Below are 25,550 nucleotides of genomic sequence, written 5' to 3'. Positions count from 1 at the left end.
CTCAGGGCATTGGAGGGTGTTCTATGCACTGCTCAGCATTCCTCACAACACAACTTTAAAGTAGGCCACAGCTAATTATCTCCAGATTGTACTTAAGAAGGCTGAGGGGACAGCAGTTTACCTAAAGCCACTTAGTCTAGAGAAGAGGTTAGACTTGGCAGCTCATGCCCCCCCCCATGCCCTTCCTTTCCACTCCATCTCTGCATTATCAGGCATGAAAAGTTCTCCTTATATCGATGTTTTATGGACTTCTCCAAAATTCACTAGAATACCTTTTTAACAAGTAGCGCCGCTGCTTTTAAGAGCCCTATTATACAGCCTATGAAAATAGCTTTGCAGGGCCTGTATAATTGCTAACAGTTAAGTGCTAATGGCATTATATAAACAGGCTTCGAAGCGGTCTGTTCATAAATGCTACTCGGGGCAATATAAACCCTACATGAGCCAAGGAATCGGGACAGCAAAGACTTAAAAAAAAAAAAACAGGCCATGAAGAAAACGACATGGAGGGGGTGATAATCTCTATTGCATGGGTTTCATGAGTCATATCACATGCTATGATTTCCTGCACAGAAACAAACTCTGAAATCCTGCAATACACAGCAACAACCTTTGTGATGATGTGTGTTGCTGGAACCTATGACATTTCCTCTGGGAAGTCAGTTCCCCACTCTCTGTCCAATAACCCCAACTCCCTGGAAGCAACAATAAGGTTTGGCCCCTCCAGATGCCAATGGCCAAGGATGATGGCAGCTGTAGTTCAGCAACAACTGGAGGGCCAGAGGCTCTCCACATACGGCTAAGCTCTCTCTGTGTGCAAGGCTAAGAATCGGTGTGACACAGGGGTATAGCGCGGGGAGTGGGTACCAGGGAGGCCACAGCCCCAAGCACACAATTTTTGAGGGGGCGTGAATCAGGTGCCCCAGCGTGGCCCAGCCGAGTGCTCCTCTCCAGCCTCCAAGGGCCACGTACAGTATATGTACAGCATCAGAATGATCAAGGTTGCTTGTCATATGTAATCTTGATAAAACCTGAAGACAACTGCCTGGTAGGCCAACTGCATTGTCCCCGTAGAGCAAACTGAAGGCAGCAAGATAGAGCCACAGATGTTCCTCACCCTTGGATTAGGTGATGAACCCTAACCTTTGCAGCAGGTCCTAATTGATGCCACCTTAGGAAAACCCTGTCTTACTCAGGAACCTGTGGAACTGTAGGAAAATTCCAAAACAACTCAGGCCCAGCAGACCACATAAAACTGATGTCCTATTAAACCGCTTGTGGTGGAAACAGACAGGACAGACACAATTACTTCAATAACTTTTGCCGTTATTAGCTCAGCAGCTTGCTCAATTCCAACCTAAATTACAAGATGTCTTTTAATAATGTACGCTCAATAATACAGGAGTTGCTTGCCCAGATCCTGGAGACCGGAGGCTAGACAAATCGCCCGTTTAGTCTAGCCTGGCCTAAGATGGAGCAATTGATTCTACTGGATAACAATTTAATCCTTTCCCCTCCTCCTCTTGTTATCAAGATTACACACACTTAGAATTCCTGGCAGAGCGTCATGTACAACATTAAGAGCTTGGAGGCCAATTCATAAACATCTTAATCAACCAGCCTCCTATGGTGTAGGTTCCTCCCGTCTGTGACGACCTCCCAAACTGTAGTCCGAGGCGCCTTTGGTCGAGGAGAACTTGTGGATTTACATTTACAGGTCAGATGTGTTTCTATCAGGGTCACTGTAAGCATCCGTGATGTTTGTAAACTGTTTGGACCTCTTTAAATAAGGGAGATGATTCAAGGCTTAATTCCGCCTAATGAAACTTTTAATAGGGAAAAAAATCCTGTGGTGTTTGGCTGTGGATCTCACATACCAGGGTGCAAACGCACCTTTTGACTCACTGGGTGGCCTCTGGCAAAGTAAAAGTCAGCGGGTGGCAGGATCTGGACCAGCATGGGTTGGAATTGTTGCTGCATTCAAACTGCTGCTAAACTCCCCAGATGACCCTGGGCCAGGAGCTCTTTCAGCCTAGCTTACATTACAGGGCTATTGGTTTGAATTGCTGCTGCATTTGAATTGCTGCTGAAACTCCCCGGATGACCTTGGACCATGAGCTCTTTCAGTCTAGCTTACCTCGCAGGGTCATTCTAAGGACACCGGCATTATTGCTCTAATGTACTTGTAAATTGCAAGGACGGAAGACCTGCAGCTCTCCGAATTATGTTCTCCAGATGCTGATGGACTCCCAGTTCCCACCAGCCCTAGCCAGCACAGCCAATGGTCAGGAATAATGGGAGTTGGAGTCCAACAGCATCTAGAGGGCCAAGTGTAATTTATTTTTTTTAAGTGATGAATTATTTGGTAGTGGTTACTTTTTTGTAAGCCACCTTGTGCTCTAGAATTGGAGTGGAAGGGCAGGCCCAAAATCACCCCAATGAATTAATTAAATGGGGTCTTCCTGTGTGTGCTGATGTGAGCTCTTGAAGGAAAGGGTAGAGAAAAATAAATTGTTGATCATCTATTTTCTAAAAGTTTGTTTTTAATCCAACACAGCGAAAACAATGCTGGGGGCAGAAGTTATGAGTTACCAGTCTCTGCAGCCACAGCAGGCGCTGTGATTCTCCAGTGGTTTGTCTTCACCCCCAGAGGTGCGCTCCATTGTCTCCTGAGACAGATGGGTGCCAACAACAATGTTTTAGATTGCAAGCTTGAGGGCAGGGAAGGTCTCATCACAGATAAATGTAAGGGGAGCCCTTTTCAACTGAGGAGCAGGATAAAAATGCTTTGAATAAATGAATGAAAGTGTTGACAAACAAGCATGCTAACAAATGGGAGGGTGTTGATTTTTAACTTCTTTTGCAAAGCTGGTTTACACCTCCTTAGCAAGTCTACATCCCAGTTCGAAAACTGTGGTAGGCAGAGGCAGGTGCTGGAAATGGGGAACACAAGTGCAGAAGCCCTATACAGAAATACATGGCAAGATCTACAAATGCTATGATTAAAACACAGCTTCCCCTTTCCCCACCACTATCTCCTGTCACAAGCAGTAAGAGCAACAGAACTCTGAGCCACACACAGTTATTAAGGAGTTCTGACATAACAGATGGGCTGTCAAGCGTAAGTCCAACTAGCCACTGTAAGCAGGGGAAAGAGAGGACATCCATTCCGTTTTTGTTCTCTGAAATGTGATTTCATCCCAAACCTCTTCGAGGCATTTTAATTCACTTTAAAACTCATTAATTTAGGCAAGCGGAAGCTCTTGATCTTCCATGGACCCTGTTTCACTGACCGCCATGCAGTCAATCAAAAAGTTATTACTCTTGTCGTAGGAAGGGTAATAAACAAGTTATGCTGTCGGCTGGACGAGATTACACGGACAGGATGCATTCTACCTGCCCACAAGCCTTATTCAGCTGAAAGTAGGAAGGAGAGGGGCAAAGGTGCTTTCTTTGAGGCTTTAAATATCATTTTCAGATCACTTCTCTCCCCACCCATCACCGGGGGGGGGGGCACTAAGAAAGAAGTCCAAGTTACATCTCCAGGTTAAGCATTAAGTGCAAAAGGATAAGTGGTGTCAAATCTATGAGAATATTTGCACAAACCTCAAGAAATAAAACAAGAAAAATCTCTCTGCGTGTGACGCCTGTTCCAACTGGAATATAACGGATGAGGAAACCTTTTATTAACCTAACTTTTCAGATACATTAATGCCCATTTCCTACAGATATTGGATGTAATTTCTTGACCCAGTTCAGATATAATGCTTCCAATATCTCAGCATGGTAAGAAGATGGACAGCAGGCTACAAAGTCATGTCTTCCTTCCCCAGTGGCAGATATGGGGAACCATGTGCCGTAGGACTCCAGCTTCTATCAATCCCAGTCAGTCAGGGGCCATGGGAGCTGGAGTCAGTAACATCTGGAGGGCTGCTGGTCCCCCATCCCTTACTCATGAACATAGGGAGCTGGCTTATGCAATGGGTTCATCTAGCTCAGGCATAGGCAAACTCGGCCCTCCAGATGTTTTGGGACTACAACTCCCATCATCCCTAGCTAACAGGACCAGTGGTCAGGGATGATGGGAATTGTTGTCTCAAAACATCTGGAGGGCCGAGTTTGCCTATGTCTGATTTAGCTCAATGTTGTCCTCACTGACTGGCAGTGATTCTTCTGGGTTTTAGACAGGGAATATTCCCAGCCTTACCTGGAGATTCCAGCAACTGAACCTGGGGCCTTCAGCAGGCAAAGCAGGGGCTCTACGCTTGAGCTGCATCCCTCCTCAAGGATTATATGTCTGCAACCCCACACCATGCCCATGTCTTTGGCCACTGACAAATGGAAATAGCATCCGACTTTCTTGGACTGGGATTTCCAGCAAGACTGCATCGAGAACCACAGTAACAGAAGGCTACACCCTCACCCCCGTGTTTGTAGCAAGCAGAATATGATGAGACGAAGAGCAAACAAGTCACTTACCACTAGGGTTGAAAGACATGCAGCAGATGGGCTTCTCGTGTGCTGGGAAGTGAGCCACAATGCCATCGCTGTCCGAGTCCTCGCTTACCAGCACCTGCGCAGTAACGGAAAGAATAGAAAAAGAGTGGCGTACCTGCATTTTATCCTCTTTACATTCACAGTCCAAGGGTTGTGGCAAAGTTACGTGTGTGTGTGTGTGTGTGTGTGTGTGTGTGATGCATTTATTTGCATTTCTGATATATTTCAATACAGGCAAGGTATAAACAAAAATATTATGAAAAGAGAAGAATCTCTGAAATAAATAAATAAAATAGAAATTTAGAAATAACAGAAAAACAGAACACATTCCTTGACTGACTTCCCATCCTCTCCTTCCATGGTTCCTTATATCTCCTCCTTTTCTTGTGTTTTCTTGGTTCAGCCCGTCTATCGCAACTCCTTATTTTAACTCTAGTTATTTCTTACACTGCTGAGAATCTTACCATCCTTCTAGACTGATTGTCTGCTTATAATACTTTTTCATATACTCAGTAAAAACTATCCAGTCCTCCTTATGTCTTTTACCATTTTGATTTCTTATTCTAATGGTCATCCCCCCACCTCCACATATTCTAACAATTTGATATGCCATTCTTCTTTTGTTGGCACCTTATCTGTTTTCCATTTTTGTGCTAATAACACACGGGCAGCTGTTGCCACACACAGGAACGCATTTCTCTCTTTTGTTGGTAACTTCTGTTGTTATTAAACCCAACAAAAATGCTTCTGAATTTTTAGGAAATGATTTTTTAAACATTTTTTAAAGTTCATTATAGATCATTTCCCAATAATTTTAAATTATGCTACACGACCACCACATGTGGTAAAAGGATCCCTCTGCCGCCTTACATTTCCAACAGTTACCCTTTGTTGATTTTGACATTGTTTGGCATCAAATACCACCTGTGCATCATCTTCATGAGTTTTCCGCTTAGTGTGTAGCATGCCATAAACGTTAAATTTAATTTCCTCGGTTGTTCCCATAATGCAAAATCAATGTTTTGTCCCACGTCTCTGGCCCAACTTATCGATGATTTCACCATTTTGTCCTTTGTGTCCCACTCAAGTAATAAATTATACATTTTAGATAATATTTTAACCCTGGAGCCTAATAACTCTTTCAAGCTACAAGTTTTGTTCCGCAAATCAACATTTTTTATCTAACTTAAATGATGCATTCAACTGATGGTAACTTAACAAATCTAACACCTGATCCTTTATCTCTCCATACTCTTTCAATTTATATTCCTCCCCAGTGACTGTTAGCAAGTCTCTATAATGTACTCCAATTTGTCTGTGTATAATTCTTTTTCCTTGCTATGGCTTCTGTTGGTGACAACCACATAGGTGTTTTCCTTTCTAACAAGTTTTTGTATTTTCCCCACACCCTATAGAGTTTTTTCCTGATTATGTGGTTTGAGAAACTCTTATAATCTTGCCCTTCCTGTACCACAATACAAAGTTACCTGTTTTTATACTGTCACGTTCAGAAGAAACTCTACACAGAAAGTAAAGACAGAAAAAAATGGCACGTTCTACACCAGGTGCAGGGAACTTGAAGCCCTGTAAACATTACTGGGTTACAAGTCCAATTTACTCTGGCTACTGGCCATCCTGGCTAGCTGGGGCTAATGGGAGATGGAGTCTAGCAACATCTAGCAGGCTGCAGGCTTTAACCTTTCTAGCAAAGGAATCGCTTCCAACCAACCCAAATATCTTCCAATGGAGGCTGAACCACGGCACCAGTTTCCTCCACCCTTTCTCCCTACCATGTAGTTATGAAACCAACAATGCTGGAGAGAAGTGGGGGAAACACACAACAGGGCCATGTGGCTCCACATTACAGGGAGAGGAGCTAGGCGTCAATATGGTGCTGCTGCTGCTGCTGGATAGTGACAGCCCTGCATTGCCTGTTCCTGCTCAAGGATAGCATTTCCAGGCCCACCCAACCCTCGGCACCACTGTACTCATCCATTTCCTTCTTCCAAACAGTTGTACAACACTATAAACATGAACATGCAACATCCTCTGCCTGTGCCAACCATCTAAGGAAGAATAAGTAGCACAGAAACATTTTCCAAGGTAAATGTTTCAGAATAAAACTGGTAGCTCATCCATGGCCATTTGGTGGATAAACTCAACCAGAGACAACATACCTTGTTACTGTTGTGTACTGCAATGCAGCCAGGTAAGAGCCACCTGTGGTGCAAAGCAAGGCAAGGTGGGCAAGCCTCAGGCAATGCACAATACACAAGAAAGGTTCAGGCTGGATGCAAAGTCCAGGTTGTGTCCTGGGAAACAGAGCTCTGAAGTTGCTCCAAAAAGGAGAAAGCTAAACCTGAGGCCTTCTGTAGGAGTAAGAGCAGGTGCAGCCTGATTGTTAGCCCCACCTGTGCTGCAAGATGCTATTCTGCTTAAAGAAGCCCAGCCCTCTCTGCTGATCTGCTGCTGTGACAGAGCAGAGGAGCCTTGGGTCTTACTGCTACTTCTGTAGTGGAGCCTCCGAGTCAGAGGCAGACAGTGTCACATTCTCAATCTAGGATCGGTGCTGGCCTTGCAGGTTCATCTGACAGTAGCACATCTGGGACTGGCCCTGCACGCCCTTGTCTCTTCTGCTTCAGAGTCCTCGCCCTCATCCCCTGATGATGAGGAATCAAACCCCTGGGTTGTGATTCTATCGTGACTTCTGAGCGCAGAATGGCGTTTTCATTTGGGATGCTGCACAAAAGGAGGAAGGTAAGTATGGTAATAAGGCTGGCCCAAGCCATTTGCTCCCTGGTGCGAGGGACAAGATGGCACCCTCTCCCTGCTTCCCTGCACAGGGACCAGTGAGACTGGCAGCTGAATTTTACTTCCAACACTGGTGACATGCTGCTGCAGCTGGGGCAGCAGACTAGTTTAGGGAGCTTAGGACGGACTGTGTGGCTCCGTCCACCAACAGAAATGGCTGGAGGAAATGGCTGCCCCTCGGCAACTGGCAGCTGAGGCCACTGGCTAATTTTGCCTAATAGTAGGGCCAGCCCAGGTAGGTAGATAGACAGACAGATGTTTCAAGGTATAGCAGCAACTTGATCACAACAAACCAATAGGGGCCAGTTAAGAGCTTGACAACCCTACCATCCCTACTCCACCCCTTTTCAGTTTTCTCCTGAAGGATGCATTCCCCCCCTCCAAAAAAACTTGACCCCTTCTCTATGAAAAATGACATTTAATTAATATTATTTATTAGAACTTCCCTGTTCTGCTCTGGACATGAAGGAAACCTATTTGAGAGTACATCAAGAGAGAAAACATTTTATTCGGAACCAAATCAGTCATTGTCAAGAATTGATCAAATCTGGGTCTCTAATGAATTAACTCCAAGAATCCGACAAATTGAGATTCAATACCAGAAAGATCAAAAATTCATCGAGGACTGGGGAAAGTTCACGGAATATCTGAAAACTATATGTGATGAACACACAACGCTAGTGGGTTTTAAAGAGACTTTGTGATAATTTAAGGTATATTGCAAGACAGAATTAGAGTTGAAAGGATAATGTTAAATAGAATGTTATATAGAAAATGCGGGAAGATAAGAAAAATGGATGATTGAGGGAGGTGCTGGTGGAAGTTCAAAAAATTGTTAATTTGTAAGCACGGTTGTAACAAATACTTACAAAGGGAAAACTTAATAAAAATTTATTTTATAAAAAAAAAAAGAGAGAAAACGCCAGGACACCAGGGGTTGGACTAGATGACCCTTTGGGTCCATTCCAACTCTAAGGTTCTATGACAGCTTCCATGAACTGTTGGCATAACTGTATATTTTTGTTTGATTCCAACATTAACAGACAGGACAATATTTGGGGCCTGGATTGAATTAGAGAGAATTCCTTTATTTAATAGACAGCAGGGGGGCTTTTTAAAGAAAAATAAATAAATATTCTGTCATCAGTGGCACAGATTTGCTGGGCAGAGTTTAGTCATGAGCAGATGGGATGAGTCCCCCCCCCCCCCCCGTGTTTTCACAGGAGAGATATCAGACACCTTGGCTTTGAAGTCCAGACAAGTTCCTGACTTTTCATCAGATTTTTGCAACTGTCCATAATGGTCAGTCACAGACTTGCTTGGGAAGAGGAAAGGCCATTAAACAGGATCATCAAACCCAAAAAAGGAGATGCAGTGGGCATGATGATATCAGAGAAACATCCATTGAAGCTAAATGCTCAAAGATTCAGGAAAGATGAAAGAAAATACACCTTCACGCAGCACACAGTTCAGCTATGGGACATGCTCTTGCAGGAGGCAGTGACTCCCAGCAACTCTGAGGGCTTTAAAAGATGATTGGAGAAATTCATGGGGGGGGGGGATAAGGCTATCAATGGCTTCTAGTCATGATGGCTGAGCTCTCCCTCCATCGTCAGTATTGCTTCTGAATACCAGCTGCGAGAAACCATAGGAGAGGAGAGTTGCTCTCCTGCTCAAATCCTGCTTGCAGGTTTCCCACAGGCATCTGGTTGGCCACTGGGCTAAATGGGCCATTGGCTCTTGGTTAAAATGGCCAAGCCATGTTCAAATTCAAAGTTACTGTGCAGCAGTAGATAATCCATATTGAGGTCGCTGGCCTGATTAGACCCAACGCACTTGGACAGGACAGTCCTCAAACAGAGACCTTCAAATGTTCTTCGGCTTGAATGGACACACAATCCAAGGGTGAGGGAACTTTGGACCTCCAGATATTGCAGAAGTATCACTCCCATCAGCCCTAGGAAGAATAGACAATGGCTAGGGGTGATGGGAGTTGTAGTTTGGCAACATCTGGAAGAACAAGGATTCTCCACGCCTGTCCTAGGCCTAACTGTACATTACTTGAACAAATACATTTCTAAGAACAAGGTGGCTTCTAGAAGCTCCAAGAAAGCCCCATAACCATTTCAGGTTCTGTACATTTCCCTCAAGCTCAGATGATGTTGTTGTTTAGTCGTTTAGTCGTGTCCGACTCTTCATGACCCCATGGACCAGAGCACGCCAGGCACTCCTGTCTTCCACTGCCTCCCACAGTTTGGTCAAACTCATGCTGGCAGCTTCGAAGACACTATCCAACCATCTCGTCCTCTGTCGTCCCCTTCTCCTTGTGCCCTCCATCTTTCCCAACATCAGGGTCTTTTCCAGGGAGTCTTCTCTTCTCATGAGGTGGCCAAAGTATTGGAGCCTCAGCTTCACGATCTGTCCTTCCAGTGAGCACTCAGGGGTTTGATCTTCTTGCAGTCCATGGGACTCTCAAGAGTCTCCTCCAGCACCATAATTCAAAAGCATCAATTCTTCGGCGATCCCCTTCATGGATCACTGCCTTGCCGTGGTGAAGGGGCTTGAATAACTCAGAGAAGCTATGAACTATACTATGCCGAGCAGGGCACCCAAGATGAACAGGTCATAGTGGAGAGTTTTGACCAAACGTGATCCACCTGAAGGAGGAACCGGCAAGCCACTCCAGTATCCCTGCCAAGAAAACTCCATGGACAAAGACAACAAGCTCAGATACCAGGCTGTAAAACAACACACACACTCCATATCCAGAACTAACTCTCTTAACAAGCCAGCCTTGTAGATGTCAGAAAAGGCAAGTAAATAAGATGATCCTCTGTGGTACAGAGAAGCCGCACTTGGGCTTCTGGAGAGATCAAGCCCTTAACATCCTTCCTTCCCCCACGGCAGCACCACCTTCTTCCGACCCCAAAGCCTTGGCCTGTCGCCGCCATCCCTGAAAGCGCATTAGAAAAACTCTTTCAGAGGCAAGGTTCATAAATCTGACCATTATCCTGCATAACGCACAGGAACGCAATATTTCCTCAGTTATATCTCCTCCGATCAAGAAAGGAGAAGCAAGTAGGCACTCAAGAAATCAACATTAAGTCTCCCTTCTGTCAAGACCCCAAAAATCACCACTCGTCTTGTCAGCTGCTCGACCTCACTTCCCCAAAGAGAGCTGACGATTTTCAAAAGGGAACAGATTCGACCTCAAGGGCTTAAGTGAATACACTCGGCTCCATCAACTGACTGGATTAAAGTTCAACAGAGACATTGCTAGACAATGGAGGACACAGGTGGAACGTCCCTTTAAAACAGGAGGACAAATGATTATAAAAGACTAACATGACCTTCAGGTGTCCTGAAAAAAACCCCAAAGAACTGAACTTGCTTGCAGTAAAGGAGACAGATTTAGAACTGTGGTACAGACACACACATTGCAAGGCATCCTGGTTTTATTCTGTGTGATTTTTGGCCTGCATTGTGCCACAATTAATTTACCTCACATTTTTCTACCTCTTGACCATTCCCATGTATGTATTTATTTAAGAATTTCTGTGCCACCTTTCAAAACATGAAAGAGTTTTCTCAAGGGGTCTTATATTAAATATGTATGAACAAGTAATTAAAATACCAAGAGGTAAAAGATCAGCAAAAATCACCTTGGATCTGCAAACCAATATATACAATCAAATATATAATAATAATAATAAAATGCAAATATATCTGAGCAGTATTATTTTAATATCCTGACCACATCTTCACACAAAGACAGACTGAAAAAGGAAAGTCCAAGGATCGCCTAAAAAAATATGAAGGAGTCAAAGATGCCTTTTGAGGGAGGGTGTTCCCAGGGACATGAAGCCAACACTAAAAAGGCCCTGTTCTTAGGCAGGGTCATCTGGCTCAGCTCCTAACTCTGAACAAGATGTTTCTAGTGTGGTGGTGCTGCCCATGGGCTGTTTACTGGCCTGTTCTGGATCCCCCCGATTGCCTATTGAATGGTAACAATGGACTGGGATTTTCTGATAGACTGGGCCCTAGGTCACATGACTGAGATGAAAATGGTTTGGAATAGGTGGAAGTCTCTCCTTGCCTCATCTGCCATGCCCCTGGAACACCCCTTTTTGGAGACCTGCACTGGGGTATCTCAAGCTTATCCGGGGTCAGGGACTGGTGTAACCCTGGCTCGGGTTATGAAAAAACAAGAACCGCCAGATCCAAACTCTCTCACCCCAGGTTTCGATTATGCTGCAAGTGGGTGTACCACCCTCCCACTGCCCCCAGACACCCGGCTCCACTTCATCAGCCTTAGTAGATTCTGCAAAAGTCTACCCACGTTTGTTTGCGGCACGGAACATATTTAATTGGGCATTGAAGTGAAGTAGATGCCTTTTTCCTTCATTTCTGATCTGCCTGAGTGCATTGGATTGCAATGCCTCATTTGATCTGTGTTTGATCTTTTCTTACTGTATGCTGGAGCGGGTTGTGTTGTGTGTCGTCGTCGCCCCCCCCCCCCCCCCGCTTAAATAAAAAACAACAGAAGGCAGACTAAACAATTTAGAAACCTAACCCAGGAATTCAAATATGTTCAACTGTATTCATCCATCCAAACGGGTCGGTGTTTGAAATTTCCTACCGCTGTGTTGTGGCCCTTACAGGTTTGCTATGTTTCGAGTTCCCATTTACGTTGTTGGCATTGTGTTGCGCACATACTCCTGAAGAGGGAAATGTGTATGTGGATCAACTGAACAAAGCTGAAATAATAGACAATACAGAGAGCCATTCCCCTAGCTTTAATGGTGCCCTTTAAACCAATCTTTAAAGACATCTCTAGCCTGGTAGCCAGAGGCGACAAGAAATTTCACGCAGGTGAATGAGAAGGCTGGGGGAGAAAGGGAGAGAGGACTCCTTAAAAGAAGGCCTGGACTGAAAAACTGCCTTCTGTACAGACCCTATTGTGTGCTGAGATCGGCAGAGTGGGCCCACTTGGTGGTTCCTCCGCTCTCAGAAGGCCAGGGCCTTCTCTGTGGCGGCCCCTAAACTGTGGAGCTCCCTCCTCATAGAGCTGCATTTGGCACTTTCAATGTACAGCTTCCAGAGAAGGTCAAAGATGCACCACTATAGCCTGGATTTTTGACACGAGCTGTACATATTTTTAGGACCCATCTCATTTTTATGATTGTAAATTGTTTTTAATTGTTTTTAATGTTGTGCTTTAATTTTGCAACCCATCCAGGGACCTTAGAATGAAGGATGGGCAATAGATAGATAGATAAAAAGTAAGTATTTATCCTTCTGCTTTTTTTGCAGCACCAAATTGTGTGTTTTTTTTAATTGTAAAGCCCTCATCTGTCCAATCTGACAGAGCCAATATAATGTCAGCTTCAAATTTTTTAAGATGTTCAGCAGCAATAATGGGTGGAGAAAAAAGAACTCTGAAAGAAAAACAATGAGCACCTCAAAACATTTATAGCTAAGGTCAAACATCAGTAGGGAGAAGGAGGAGGGGGAAGCTAAATGTGATAAATCTGCAACGTTAACAGCTGCTTCCCTTTTAATAGAATCCAGCGTAAACTCAGAGCAGCCTTTGGCTTGGCTCGAGCCATTAATCTGCGACAAAAATGTCTTCTTGAGAAAAAGCAGAGCCCCTTTAATAAAAGTTAAGGCAGACAGTATTGGGTTCAGAGGGAATCCTGTTGCTTTTTTATATATAAAGAGAATTATTCAATAATAAGTGCAGATAGAAAGCACACACAGAAAAAAAATGCAGGGGAAGTCAACACTCAGGGTAGCAGACTGCGTTATCTGCAAAAAGAGAGTTTTGTTGTAAATAAACACTGGCGACAACATGGGCTAATGAAAGTCTACATGGGAGGTCATTTATTTGTTAAGTTCTTGGCCTGGGGCCCATGGATGGCTTTTCTCATAGAGTCTTGATACTTGATAAGCATCTTTCATTGGCCATGGTTTTTTTCCTTTTTAAAAAATCAAATCCTTAAAGTGAATGAAAATTAACTTTGCATGTTGCTGCTATTGGCCATGCCTCTCCTCCCTCACCAAATTTTATTGTCTTCTATATTACAATACACTAATAAAGGGATTTGCGGGGCAGTGGGGCAATTGCACAGAAAAGTGCCAAAACCCTGGATCCAGAAAAGCCCATTTATGCATATGGCTTTTCCAACAGCATGTTCTTTGCATACAGTTAGAAGCTCTGCTTTCACACGAAAAGCAAAACTTGGCAGGATTTGAAATAAAGAGGAACCTTCAATGTTTGCTTCTCTGCTTATTAAATCTACATACCACCCTTTCTCCTCAAAGGGTGCCCAAGGCAGCTAGTAACATTAAATTTGATAGGGCCATACTCAAAACAATAATTAAAGCGATTCTTTAAATCTGCAGTGCCCCAAATGTTCCTAGCCCCTTCCAGGTGCCTGGACAAATACCTATGTGGATTTTGCCTGCAGGGTAAGTTTATCAATGGCTATGAGCCATCATGGCGATGGTTTACCTCCACTGTTAGAGGCAATATGCCTATGGATGCCTGTTGTTGGGAAAGTCAGGGGGAGAGGGTTGCTGTTACACTCGGGTCCTGATTGTGGGCTTCCCATTGGGGCACCTGGCTGGCCACTGTGAGAACAGGATGCTGTGCTAAATGGACCACTGGCCTGATCCAACAGGGCTCTTACTGCATTCTTAACATGGGCAGGGAAGGGGACTGGCAGATCTCCTCAACAGGAGGGAGCTTGCCCCCCAAAAGGACATCTGTGACTAGGCAACCGTTGTCTAACACACTTCTGGAAGGGGGGGCTGGATTTTAAACCCTCAGTCACTTTAAAGCACCATGCAGGGCTCTTTGCAAGGACTTTGTGACTTCAAAGCACCCAAACACATCACTGTGACATCAGGTGATTGACAGCTGGGCGGCCACAGAGGCCAGAAGCTCTTTCTCCTTGCTAACCACAAGCTGTAGCCGAGGTTTGCTCTTTGTGGAGCAGAAAAGCAGTCAAGAGGAGTCCACGTGGTCCACATCAACCATAGGTTGGCTCACCATGGCATGTGAACAAGGTTCATTATGAAGCTTCTAAACCGGCCACATGAATACCAGGACCTTGGCCTTCTGGTCAACAGGGCAGCATCATCCAATCACTGCACATCGATTTCTGCACTCTGCTCTGCACTGAGTTACAGTGCATTCCTCTGCCTTAAATTTCAGTCAGTGACAGGTGGCAGAGGGGATGGCTTGGAGAATACACCCTCCAGGCCTGGGTTCGAGTACCTAGCCTTAGCAAGTGTAGGTCTATGCATGCTTTGACTTACTGGATCAAGGCAGACTTCCCCAACTTGGTGCTCTCCAGATGTTTTTGACTATTAGCTCCCATCAGCCCTGAAGACTCTGTTGGCTGGGACTTATGGGAGTCGTAGTCCAAAACATCTGGAGAGCACTAAGTTGGGGGAGGCTGGGTTAGGGCAACTATTGCAATAAAAAAATATTGCTCCTTTTTCTTTCTGTTACCATGCATTCTCCATCAGCTATACAAGACATTTAGCAGGTTTAAAGTGAGGCCCAAAACTGCAAGGCTTTTGAGAAAGGTCATTATTTCAGACCGACTCTGGGTGGTCCCACCCAATGAATTAATTAAGTCAAAAATCAAAAGGTCAAAAGAAAACATCAGTCCAGCCACTAAAAGTTTATGCGTTTAATTTCAATTAGGGGAGGGGGGGGCAGAAAAAGAGGAAATCTGTATATCTTTGTTTTCACTCATTTCAACTAATTGATGGCTCCAAAGAAACGACCATTACATCTAACTGAAAAGTTTGCTAACACTTCATTAAAAGGAAGTTTAAACAAGCTCACAAACCTTGTTAATGTATTTGGGTTGACCACAAAGTTGTTTGGGCTTCTCGGTAATTATTTTTATTCAGCTTTCAAATATAAACACAACAGCCAAGTCCAATAATTCAACTATATATATGTATATATATATAACCTGATGCTACAGTTCTGTTTCAAAAACTACCACTGTTGGGGGCTGACTACGTAAACTGCTACCAAAAGCAATTTTTCACAAAAAGGTGTCTGTGCTGAGAAAAGTTCACTAAAATATTTTCCGTCCAACAGGTTCCACAGCCTGAAGAGCAAAAGCAAACCTTTATTCCCCCATATACTGTATGGTCTCTAAGTAAGCTTTTCAGGGTACACAAGTCACAAGTAAAGGTACCCCTGCCCGTATGGGCCAGTCGTGTCCGACTCTAGGGTTGTGCACCCATCTCACTTAAGAGGCCGGGGGCCAGCGCTGTCCGGAGACACTTCCGGGTCACGTGGCCAGTGTGACGAAGCTGCTCTGGCGAGCCAGCACCAGCGCAGCACACGGAGACGCCGTTTACCTTCCCGCTATAAGGCGGTACCTATTTATCTACTTGCACTTAGGGGTGCTTTTGAACTGCTAGGTGGGCAGGAGCTGGGACCGAAAGACAGGAGCTCACCCTGCTGCGGGGATTCGAACCGCTGACCATGCGATCGGCAAGCCCTAGGTGCTGAGGTTTTACCCACAGCGCCACCCGCGTCCCTCACAAGCCACAAGGACTGGGTTCAAATCTCAGATATGCAGGGACATTTTCCAAGTAACCTAAATCTCTCTGAACTTGCTCTTCCAGAATTGTTGTGAGAACAAGAGGGGATAGTCCACGACTGCAAGTACCATAGCGCACATTTAAAGCACATGACTTCCCCCAAATAATCATGGGAACTGCCGTTTGCTATGTGTGCTGTGAATTGAAGCTCTGTGGGCGAGTCAACTGCAGCTCCCAGGATTCTTTGGGGGAAGCTGTGTGCTGTAGAATGCATGATGTGCATGCAGCCACTCTCCTGGTAACCAGAGGTGAGAAGGAATTGCATGCAGATTCCCTCCAGTACTGGGGGCAGGAACCCTCTGAATGCCAGCTGATGAGAATCACAAGTGGGCAACGGGCTGTTGCACTCAAGCCCTGCTTATGGGCTTTCCATTCTGGCTGGCCATTATGAGAACAGGATGCTAGATTAGATGGGCCTTTGGGCTGATCCAGCAGTCAGGCTCCTTTTAGGGTCTTATGGACTCTATTACTGGCCCGTCATAAGCCGCTGGCCACACAGGAGACATGACAACAGGCTGGTGTGAGACCTGAGGGACCGAGAAAGCAAAAACTGCAGGCAGAATACCTTTTCCTTTTATGAAGATCATGCTGCAAAACACTGAGGCCCACCCTCACCACTGGAAAAGTTCTAAATTGTTAATTCCAACAGTGTTTCAAGATCCCCAGGCTCAAAAGAACAAGGGCTGGCATGTTATTCCTGGCTTGGAATAGTCCAAGCACAGAGCCTGTAGTTATTCTGTGATACTTCAGGGGCGTCAGACAAAAAAACAACAACCCGGAACCCTCAACTTAGCAATAATGCCTTACTTATATTTCACCATGTACTTGAATAACTCAAGCGCTTTTCTTTTTACACCTATACACAACACTCACACACTACAAAACCCCCAAAGTTTTTCACCAAATCCATTAAGCAGGCTGGCTCACGATTGCTATAAAGATCAGAGGCCAAGTTCATTACAGACAAAAATCCTCTAAATCATATATAAGGCAACTTAAAAACCTAAGATAAATCATTTTATTACTAAAGCTATTGCTGGAGGAGTCTGGGAGCAGACACTGAACGTCAGAAATAATGACTGCATTAAAAAAGGCTTCATGAGAAATTTATGAAGTAGAATTTCTTTCTGCCTTCTCTGCTCCCCCACCCCACCCCTGGCCCATTCTCCTGGCACTGTAGGAAAAGCCAAGAAAATATTTTCCAGGAAAGCATAATAAACTCTGAATGGATCAACAACCTTATACTGAGATAATTGAACCTTATAAAAACTTAAAATGAAATATTTGGGGTTTCCCCCACCACCTTTTGGGTTTCGTGTTATTTTGCATTTAAGTAGGTCCTTGGAGGTCAAACGAAGAAAGTATTTCTTTGAACCGGTTTCTTAAGGAACAGGCTCCAAGCAACACGTTTGAAGCTGGAAAAACAATTGTTATTTTAGAAAAATTAGGGGGTGTGGGAAGGAGAAGGACTATCGGCATAGTGAGTCGCACACAATACGGTTTAAACTGAAGTGCAGGAGAGCCAGATTTGTTCTGCACACCAGTGTGGTTAAATAGAGTAGCACTCCCCCAACACCATTCCTTTTCGTTGTTGCTTGATCACAATTGCCATCATCCTTGGCCATGAGGCTGATGGAAGTTGGAGTCCCAACAGCATTTGGTGGGTACCAGGTTGGGGGGAAAAGGGTTAGAGTATTGACCTAGACCAAGGAGACCCAAGTTGAAATTCTCACCCAGCCATGAAGCTCACTTGGTAACCTTGAGTAAGTCCCTACCTCTGCCTATTCACAGGATGGTTGAGAGAATAAAACTGAAGGCGGAAGCAGTAAACCATGAACTGTATTCCTCCTGAAACCCTTGTTGGGAGAGCAATGTCCTGGTTCAAAATACAGAGGCAGAGCCTCTTACTTGGAAGAAAGAGACCTTTACTTAGGCAAGTAATGATACATGCTTAGCAACAGGCACAGCGCTTAAGAGTCATGATCTGGGAGTTTAGGAGCAGGGCAAGAAGTTCGAACTGGATGGAAGCAATGAAGATGTCCCAACAAGTTTCCCCATCCCTCATTTGAAGACAAGGTGTGGCATGCTCACTTGCAGGAATGTCAAGTTTGCAAGCGTGTGCTCCGTCTGAGTGAGGTGGGTCTCCCCCATCTGCAAAGGCATTGCCTGGTTCTAGATGACAAAGCCTGTATCCTCCTGCTCAGCCTCCTGTTCAGGCTCCCCCATCAGATGAATAAATCCCTTCCCAACCTCCACTGAGACACTCTGCTCTGCAGGAAGGTCAGAGGATAGAGCAGGCACCGTTGTTCCCCATTCCAAAGTGTCTGCCTCCAACCTGGGTTCCCACCATTCCTCCTGCTCCTGCTCCGACAGTAATGCGGGGCTCATGACTGGTAAGATATAAATGCTATAAACAATAATTAATAAATCTGGTGCAGCTACCTAGGTCCTGACAGCTTCTGGGAGAGATTACTGCAATGCATGGTATTTGGAGCTGCTTGTGAAGACTGTTCAGAAACTTCAGATAGTTAAGCTGTGAAGCTGTTAACTGGAATAGATGCTCATGCCCCACATACTGGTTCCACATGCTACAGGCAGTGAGGCTCATTCCAAACAGTGAAGTCTGCTATCTTATGGTGGGATAACTTCCTTTTTCTAGTTCATCTTTCACCCCACCCAAAAATAAAAATAAAACCTGCTCTTTTCCAATGCAGAGAAAACAGAATGTTGCATCCACTAGGCACTGTATAGGAATGGTGGGTGGGGAGGGGAGGGGTGTTCTCAGACAATAATATTTGGCAAAATAACAGAACACAAGAAGATCAGGTCAGCTGCCCATCTGCTCTCACAGTGCCCAACCAGATGTCTTAGTGGGAAGACGGCAAACAGGACCTGAGTGCAACAGTGCTCTACTCTCCTGCAACTTCCAACAAATTGTTATTGAGAAGCATGCTGTCTAAGAGTTGGAGGCAGAACACAGCCATCAAGGTTGGTAGCCATGGATAGGTATATCCTCCATGAATCTGCCTAATCCTCTTTTAAAGCTATGCAAGTTGACTATCGGTGCCTCTTGTGGGAGGAAATTCCATAATTTGACTATGTGCTACGTGAAGGACTTTTTTTTTGTTGGTTCTGAATCTTCCACCATTCATCACTGGATGGTTCCAATATCAATGCACTTTATCTATAGATACTTGCTAGAAAAAAAGTTAAATGCCCATGAGAAGTCAGCAAGCAGGGCCTGAGTGCAACAGTGCTCTCGCTGCCTGCAGTTTCCAGCAACTGGTATTCAGAGGCATACTGGTCTCGAATGATGGAGGGAGACCATAGCCATTGTGGCTAGATGCCATTGATGGAAGCACTGCCAGCACAGTGCTGTTTACCTACTATCAACTGGAAAATGTTGGAGGTTAGTGCAAACATTCAGGATCACTGGCAAGTTACTCCTTAGGACTCTTCTTACTCAGTATTGCAATAGTTAAAGCCTGCCAATGAGGCCCTCTAAGAAGCAACACAATCTCAACCTCTCTCTCTCTCTCTCTCTCTCTCTTAGCAGTTGCTTTGGGCCCTCGGGTGGTCCCACTCCATTACGGATTCATCATTGCAATCAGGCCATACCCACATCACACAAGTGGTCATCCCCAATCAACATCAGTGTCGGGCAATTACAAGAAAGATGCGGAGCGACACTTCACACTTGGCACTGTCAAAAGTGTCACTTAGCTGAGTCCTCTTCAGCTGCACGAGAGCTGGCTTTCATTCATTCCCAATTAGCAGTTCCCGTTCAATAAATCCATTCCACCCACAAATAATCTTAGCCCCCATGGGGGTGGGGTGGGTAGGTTGGAAAACAGGGGGGAACTCAAAACAAAACAGGGCTATATTTTGCATCAGTTGTTACAAAAATCATCAAATAAGCTGAGGGTTCAGGGTGGAACTAGACACAACAGGTATCACAGGGTTGCCACAGCAAACAGCCATCTCGTGTCGAGTCTTCCACTGTTCCTCCATCATTACTTGCCAGTGTTATGTCTTTGTTCTGCTGGCAGCAGTCAACAATGTGGTGAGAAGGAACCAGCGCAACTTGATGACATCACAAGCATCATAACAAAGGTGCACCTACCTAAACATTCCAGGAAACTCAACTTGCAGCTGCCCCATATTACTGGTGATGGGGACTGATTTATTACATTTATATCCCACCCTTCCTACAAAGAAGCCCAGGGCACCAAATGCACAAACAATATAATCTAAAAACCATTCCAACACAAGAGGTAGGCTGGGAAAGCTCTCTACTTAAAAGGGGAAGGTGTTCAAGGAAGTGCCAGAAAGACGGGAGAGCACTCCAAAAAGTAGATGCCACCATGCTAGAGGCCTGCTACAAATATGGTGCAGAATGGGCCTCCTGGTAAGATGGTACCTGCAGGAGGCCATCACCCGCAGAATACAGTGATCAGCTGGAGCACATAGCAACCACTCCATCTTGTCCAGTCTTCTGTGTGTAGCGGTTTTCAGGCCCTGGGAAAGCCTGGGAGGTGGAGCAGAGGGGAGATGCTCCCAGAGACTCCTCGGCCTGCCCTTTAGCCACACCTTTGCTTTAGGTGGCAGATTGGGAAGGGCAGTGAACCTCTGCACCAAAAAAGGCACCAGACCCATGTGCTAAAGAGGAAAAGTTCCAACAGTGAATGTTTTTAGACTCATGTTTTTATTTTGTTTTGCTCATCTGGATATGTTCTTACCTGGCCTTCTCCAACCGTCTCAGTATCGATAACCGTGACAATCCCGGGAATCAAGGGACTGCGTCGGGTATTGCTGTGAGCTAAGATTTCTTCTTCTGTCGCTCCTGATGGCAAAGTGCCTGTCAGCTGGGTCACGACTTTCCCAACCATGGTGAGCCCGGTTTTTATGGTCTATTTAAAATGAAATAAAAAGAACAGTTAATGCAAAACTCATTTTAACCGCAGCACTTGTTTTGCCCCTTGTAAGCAAGTTACACAGCAACAGCTACTTGAGAATGAAGGTGAAGCCCTTCACACGCTGCATTTCCTGTAAAAAGCTGCACCAAAGTAAGAAGGAATAATAACGCCAGAAAATGTATACATATTCACAGAACCTATTATTTAGCTGTGTGTGTGTGTGTGTGTGTGTGTGTGTGTGTGTATGTATGTGTATATATGTGTGTGCGTATATGTGTACATATATAAAGAGACAAAATCTCTCTTTATATATATACACATATCTACACACACACACACACACACACACACACACACACCATCTTTTCCCCTGACGGGACAGAACCTAACTACTGCAGTTCCTCCCTGGCTGGACTGCTGCAACACACTTTGCACAGGGTTTCCTTTGAAGATAGCCGGTATAATTTTACTGTGATTTTATTACCGAGACTGAAGAGCGGATTATAAATAAGCAGCAGTGTCAACGTAATTGAAAAGCCAGTCTGGAAGCTGTAGCTGCTGCAGAATGCATACCTGGGAGTGGGAAGAACTGAATTCAATAGGACTTACTTCTGAGTTGGAGCGCCATTGTGAAATATGGAATTTGCTCCCACAAGATGTTGGGATGGAGGGAAAGGCTACCCATGGACACTTGCCACAATGGCTATGTTCTCTGTCCACTGTCACAGGCGGCAGGCTGAACACCAGATGCTGGGAATCACAAGTGGGGAGGTCTGCTGCTGCACTCATGTTCTGCATTTGGGCTTCCCCCCTAGGCATCTGATTGGCCACTGCTGAGAACAGGACACTACTGGACTAGATCCAGCAGGGCTCTTCTGATGTCCTTCTATCTCAGCATATCACATCTGTTTGATTGGTGTACTCCTAAGTTCCCACTACCAAGAGCCTTTGGCCTGATCCTGCAGCCTCCTCTTACAGTCTTCTTATGTTAAGTTCTTATAAGCTAAAGGGCCTCTGGGAGATGCAGAAATGAGACCAGAGAAAAGGAAAAACTCATATGCAAAATGACAAAATGAAGCTCCTCATTCAAATTCCAAATGGTTGTGGTGTGCAGGGACGGGGGGGAGTACTGAGGGGGGAATCAGTTCAGATGACGGACTGGAGGACAAGCCACAAATCAATTGCAACTGCTTTGTTTAGTGCTAAAAACTCAAACTGCAGTGATTAGAAAACACATTAGTGTTCATCAATTAGTAGCCGAGCATTTGGCTTGAATTATTCATGGGGAAATGACTTACACACAAGACTCTGTTAGTGTGTTGTCAGGAAAACCTCTGAAGGGGCCAACAGAACCAGGCGCCACTGTGTATCGACGGCACCGATCCAGCCAGGAAGCCCGATTAACCTCTGAGATGCCTCAGTTGATGTACTTACCCTATTAATGCTAATGGAGATGCTACCACTTTTTTAAAAAAAGAAGAAGAAAAAGTCGGAGCCAGCCAGGCTTCATCAAGGGAAAAGTCTTTAGGTTTTTAAAGTCTTTTAGCAATAGACATATCCTGTCATTTGTGTGTCTTGGTGTCTTATCCCTCACCCCCACCTCCAACCTTTTAAAGCTCCCCCAACAAATGGGAAGGAATAAAATCCTTAAACAACTGGCATGCCAACAATTTCTTGGAAAACACACACATACACTCCATGCAACCAGATGCAATATGCACTGCCTCAGTAGGCCTATTGACACGATCAGCTGTCTAAGGGTAGCAACCCTAGAAATCCCTGCAGCCTCTGGTAGCATGGTGTTAGAACCAAGCTGCTTTTGTACAAGGCCTGGACTGAGAATTCACACAAGCTGCTGGGAATCTCAAGTGAGGAGAGCGATGCTGCGCTCAAGTGCTACATGTAGGCTTCTCATTGGGGCATCTGGTTGGCCACTGTGAGAACAGGACGCTGGACTAGATGGAGCTTTTGCCTGAACCATCAGTCAGGATCTTCTTGCAGAGCCTTCACACTATCACTCAGCTGCCCTTCGTTGCCTAAGACACGAGTACCATCTCTGGAGGGAAGGGTATTTTCACAACACCCAGTCCCATAATAAGCTGAACCCAAAGAATAAAGGGGGCTCTATTATCTCAGAGCAGGGGAACCTGTGGCCCTCCAGAAGTTGGAGTTCTCATTAGCCCCGGCCAGCATGGCCAATGGCCAGGGGTGATGGAAGATGCAGTCTGGAAACATCTGAAGGATAAGAGCCCCCACCCACTCCTAGTCTGCCCATTCGCCTCTAGTGCCCAATTATTTCCTCCCTTCCCTCTAAGGTAAGTACATGAATTGAACTGAGTGAGAAGAACCAGTTTATTGGCTCCACCCTTTTAGCACCCAGATTTATTTAACCATTTAATTTGGGTGTGGGAAACCTGTAGCTCTCCAGGTGTTGCTGGACTCCAACTCCCATCAGCTTGAGTCAGAACAGCCAGTGTTCAGAGATGATGGGAGATGTAGTTCAACACGATCTGGAGGGCCACAGGTTCCCCAGCCCTGATCTCTGATAAAAGGGGCCTAAAAAGGAACACTTGTACAACATTATTCTTCAAGGTTCTTCTAGGGAAGGGGGGGGGGAGATCCCTTTCCTACACACACATACACTACCGTTTTCGACAAGACATTAATCACTACCGTTTTATAATCCACAAGCGATTAAACAAACGTCTGTAATTACGAGCAGATGCAATACTCCAGGCAGCAGGAAAGGAACTGCATTATAAACGCACAGTAAATTTTACATAGAGAGAGAGATATGATATAATCAAAGAGCAGGTTAGAGAAAGAGCTTCATTTAATTTATTTATGCAGACGTAAGATGCCTTGTTACTGGAGGCATACAAGCACATCGCAGGGCGTACAAGAACATTACAACTCAATCCTTTCCCCCCACCCAAGTTTCAAATGCATTCAGTACAACCATAGACTGGATTTAAAAGAAAGCTTTTTTGACCAAGAACAGCAGCTTTGTGTCTTCTTTTCTTATCTTCCTCCAGTAACATCTAGTAACTTAAAGCACCATAATGCAAAGAGATTTGCCATCATGTTTCACAAGGTGTTGTTTGCAGAAGGCAAGGAAACATGGAGCGTGATGACATTGGATCATATGCTTTGTTTCGATAGGCATTACTAGAGGAAGCAACAAAAGGCTACCCCTTGCAGTGGTGGCGGCCTGGTCAGAAGCTGCTGTCTGTTCCCACATCTGGCAAACAGGGTCACTGTGGCTTCTCAGGGGAGACTCAAGAACTAGCAACGATGCCTCGATCTGGCAAGCAAGGTCACTACAGCTCAGGAATGTGTCAAGCACAACTGAACGCTCCCCTATACACACAGGGGAGAAAGGTGATTCAATGTGAGTTTAAAGGAGAACCTACAAAATTTGCACCTTCCGAAACCTTATGCAAGCAGAAAAAAGGCACCCTTCAAAACCTGCTCTACTCCAAATTCTTCAATGCAGTTCTTCTGCAAAGTCACATGCAAAAAAAGAAGCAGCATATAACAGGAAGATAACATACGAAATGCATTATATTAGTGGAAATTGCTTTGCAGAAATATTAATATTGGGCAAATTTGCATACAACATGTGTATATTAGGAGAAATTTGCACGTTTTTCATGCAAATTTCTCCTAATATACACATGTTGTATGCAAATTTACCCAATATTAATATTTCTGCAAAGCAATTTCCACTAATATAATTAGTGGTGAATTTTCGTGAGAATCTTTTTTTAAAAATCACAAACTGATGTGGAATGTGGAGAACTGAAAAATGGAAAAATGAGAAACAGAGAGAAGTTGATTGTGTATAAGTGGGGGGGTGACAGTATTGTGGCTGCTCTGCTATTATTATCTTTAAACTAACTGTTTTCTGTGAGCTACTTTAAGCAAAAGGTATTTGTGGAAAACTGAGTATATAAATGAACTATGATTAATCGATTAAATATATGACCCCTGAGTAGCTTGAGTCCATGATACCTTAAGGACTCCCTGAGCCCTTCTATCCTGGGTTAATCAGTAAGCCCATGTGCAATGCTCCTAGTTGTCCCTCGTGCCACAGACGCCTGACGGGACTCCACTAGAAGTCAGGCATTTCATGTGGCTGATCTCATGCTGTGGAGCACTCTTCCATCAGAGATTCTGCAGGCATCCTTGCTGTTAACCTTCAGACGTATCCTAAGGACTTTTCTATGACCACAGGCCTCTACAGTTGTTCAGTTTTATTTTTTAGATGAGCCACTCATTCCTGTAGTCATTTGGTATTGCTCTGCAGTATCTTACATTGCCAACTGCCTTGACATTTTATGTGAGTGGACAGAATGTAAATACTTCAATAAATGAATAAATAAACCAGGGTTCCCCAAACTTGGGTCTCAAGCTGTTTTTGGACTACAACTCCCATCATCCCTCACTAGCAAGACCAGCGGTCAGGGATGATGGGAATTGTAGTCCAAAAACAGCTGGATACCCAACTTTGGGAAATCCTGAAATAAACAAATAAATGAAGAAATAGCTTCAAAGGGAGATAACTCAAACTCAGGGAGAACAAGGCTATCCATGACTACTAGTCCTACTGGCTATGTTCCACTTCCAGTACTGGAGGCAGAATGCCTCTGAAAACCAGTTGCTCAGAATCGCAAGTGGGGAGAGTTG

General features: G+C 44.7%; 1 protein-coding gene across 15 annotated transcripts in view; it reads right to left on the bottom strand.

Moving 5' to 3' along the window:
- BCAS3 (BCAS3 microtubule associated cell migration factor) overlaps positions 1-25,550 on the bottom strand; it is a 467,771-nt gene that overhangs the window by 356,435 nt on the left and 85,786 nt on the right. For all 15 annotated transcript variants that reach the window (XM_083479822.1, XM_083479833.1, XM_083479824.1 and 12 more), the window contains 2 exons: positions 20,685-20,855; positions 4,480-4,573 (listed from right to left, as the gene is read on the bottom strand). In XM_083479822.1, coding sequence (XP_083335948.1) covers positions 4,480-4,573; positions 20,685-20,855 — 265 coding nt within the window. The remainder of the gene's footprint in view (positions 1-4,479; positions 4,574-20,684; positions 20,856-25,550) is intronic.

Source organism: Podarcis liolepis (genome assembly GCF_965112155.1).
Source record: "Podarcis liolepis genome assembly, chromosome: 16".
NCBI classification, from domain to species: Eukaryota; Metazoa; Chordata; class Lepidosauria; order Squamata; family Lacertidae; genus Podarcis; species Podarcis liolepis.
This window is presented reverse-complemented; position numbering and strand designations above follow the sequence as displayed.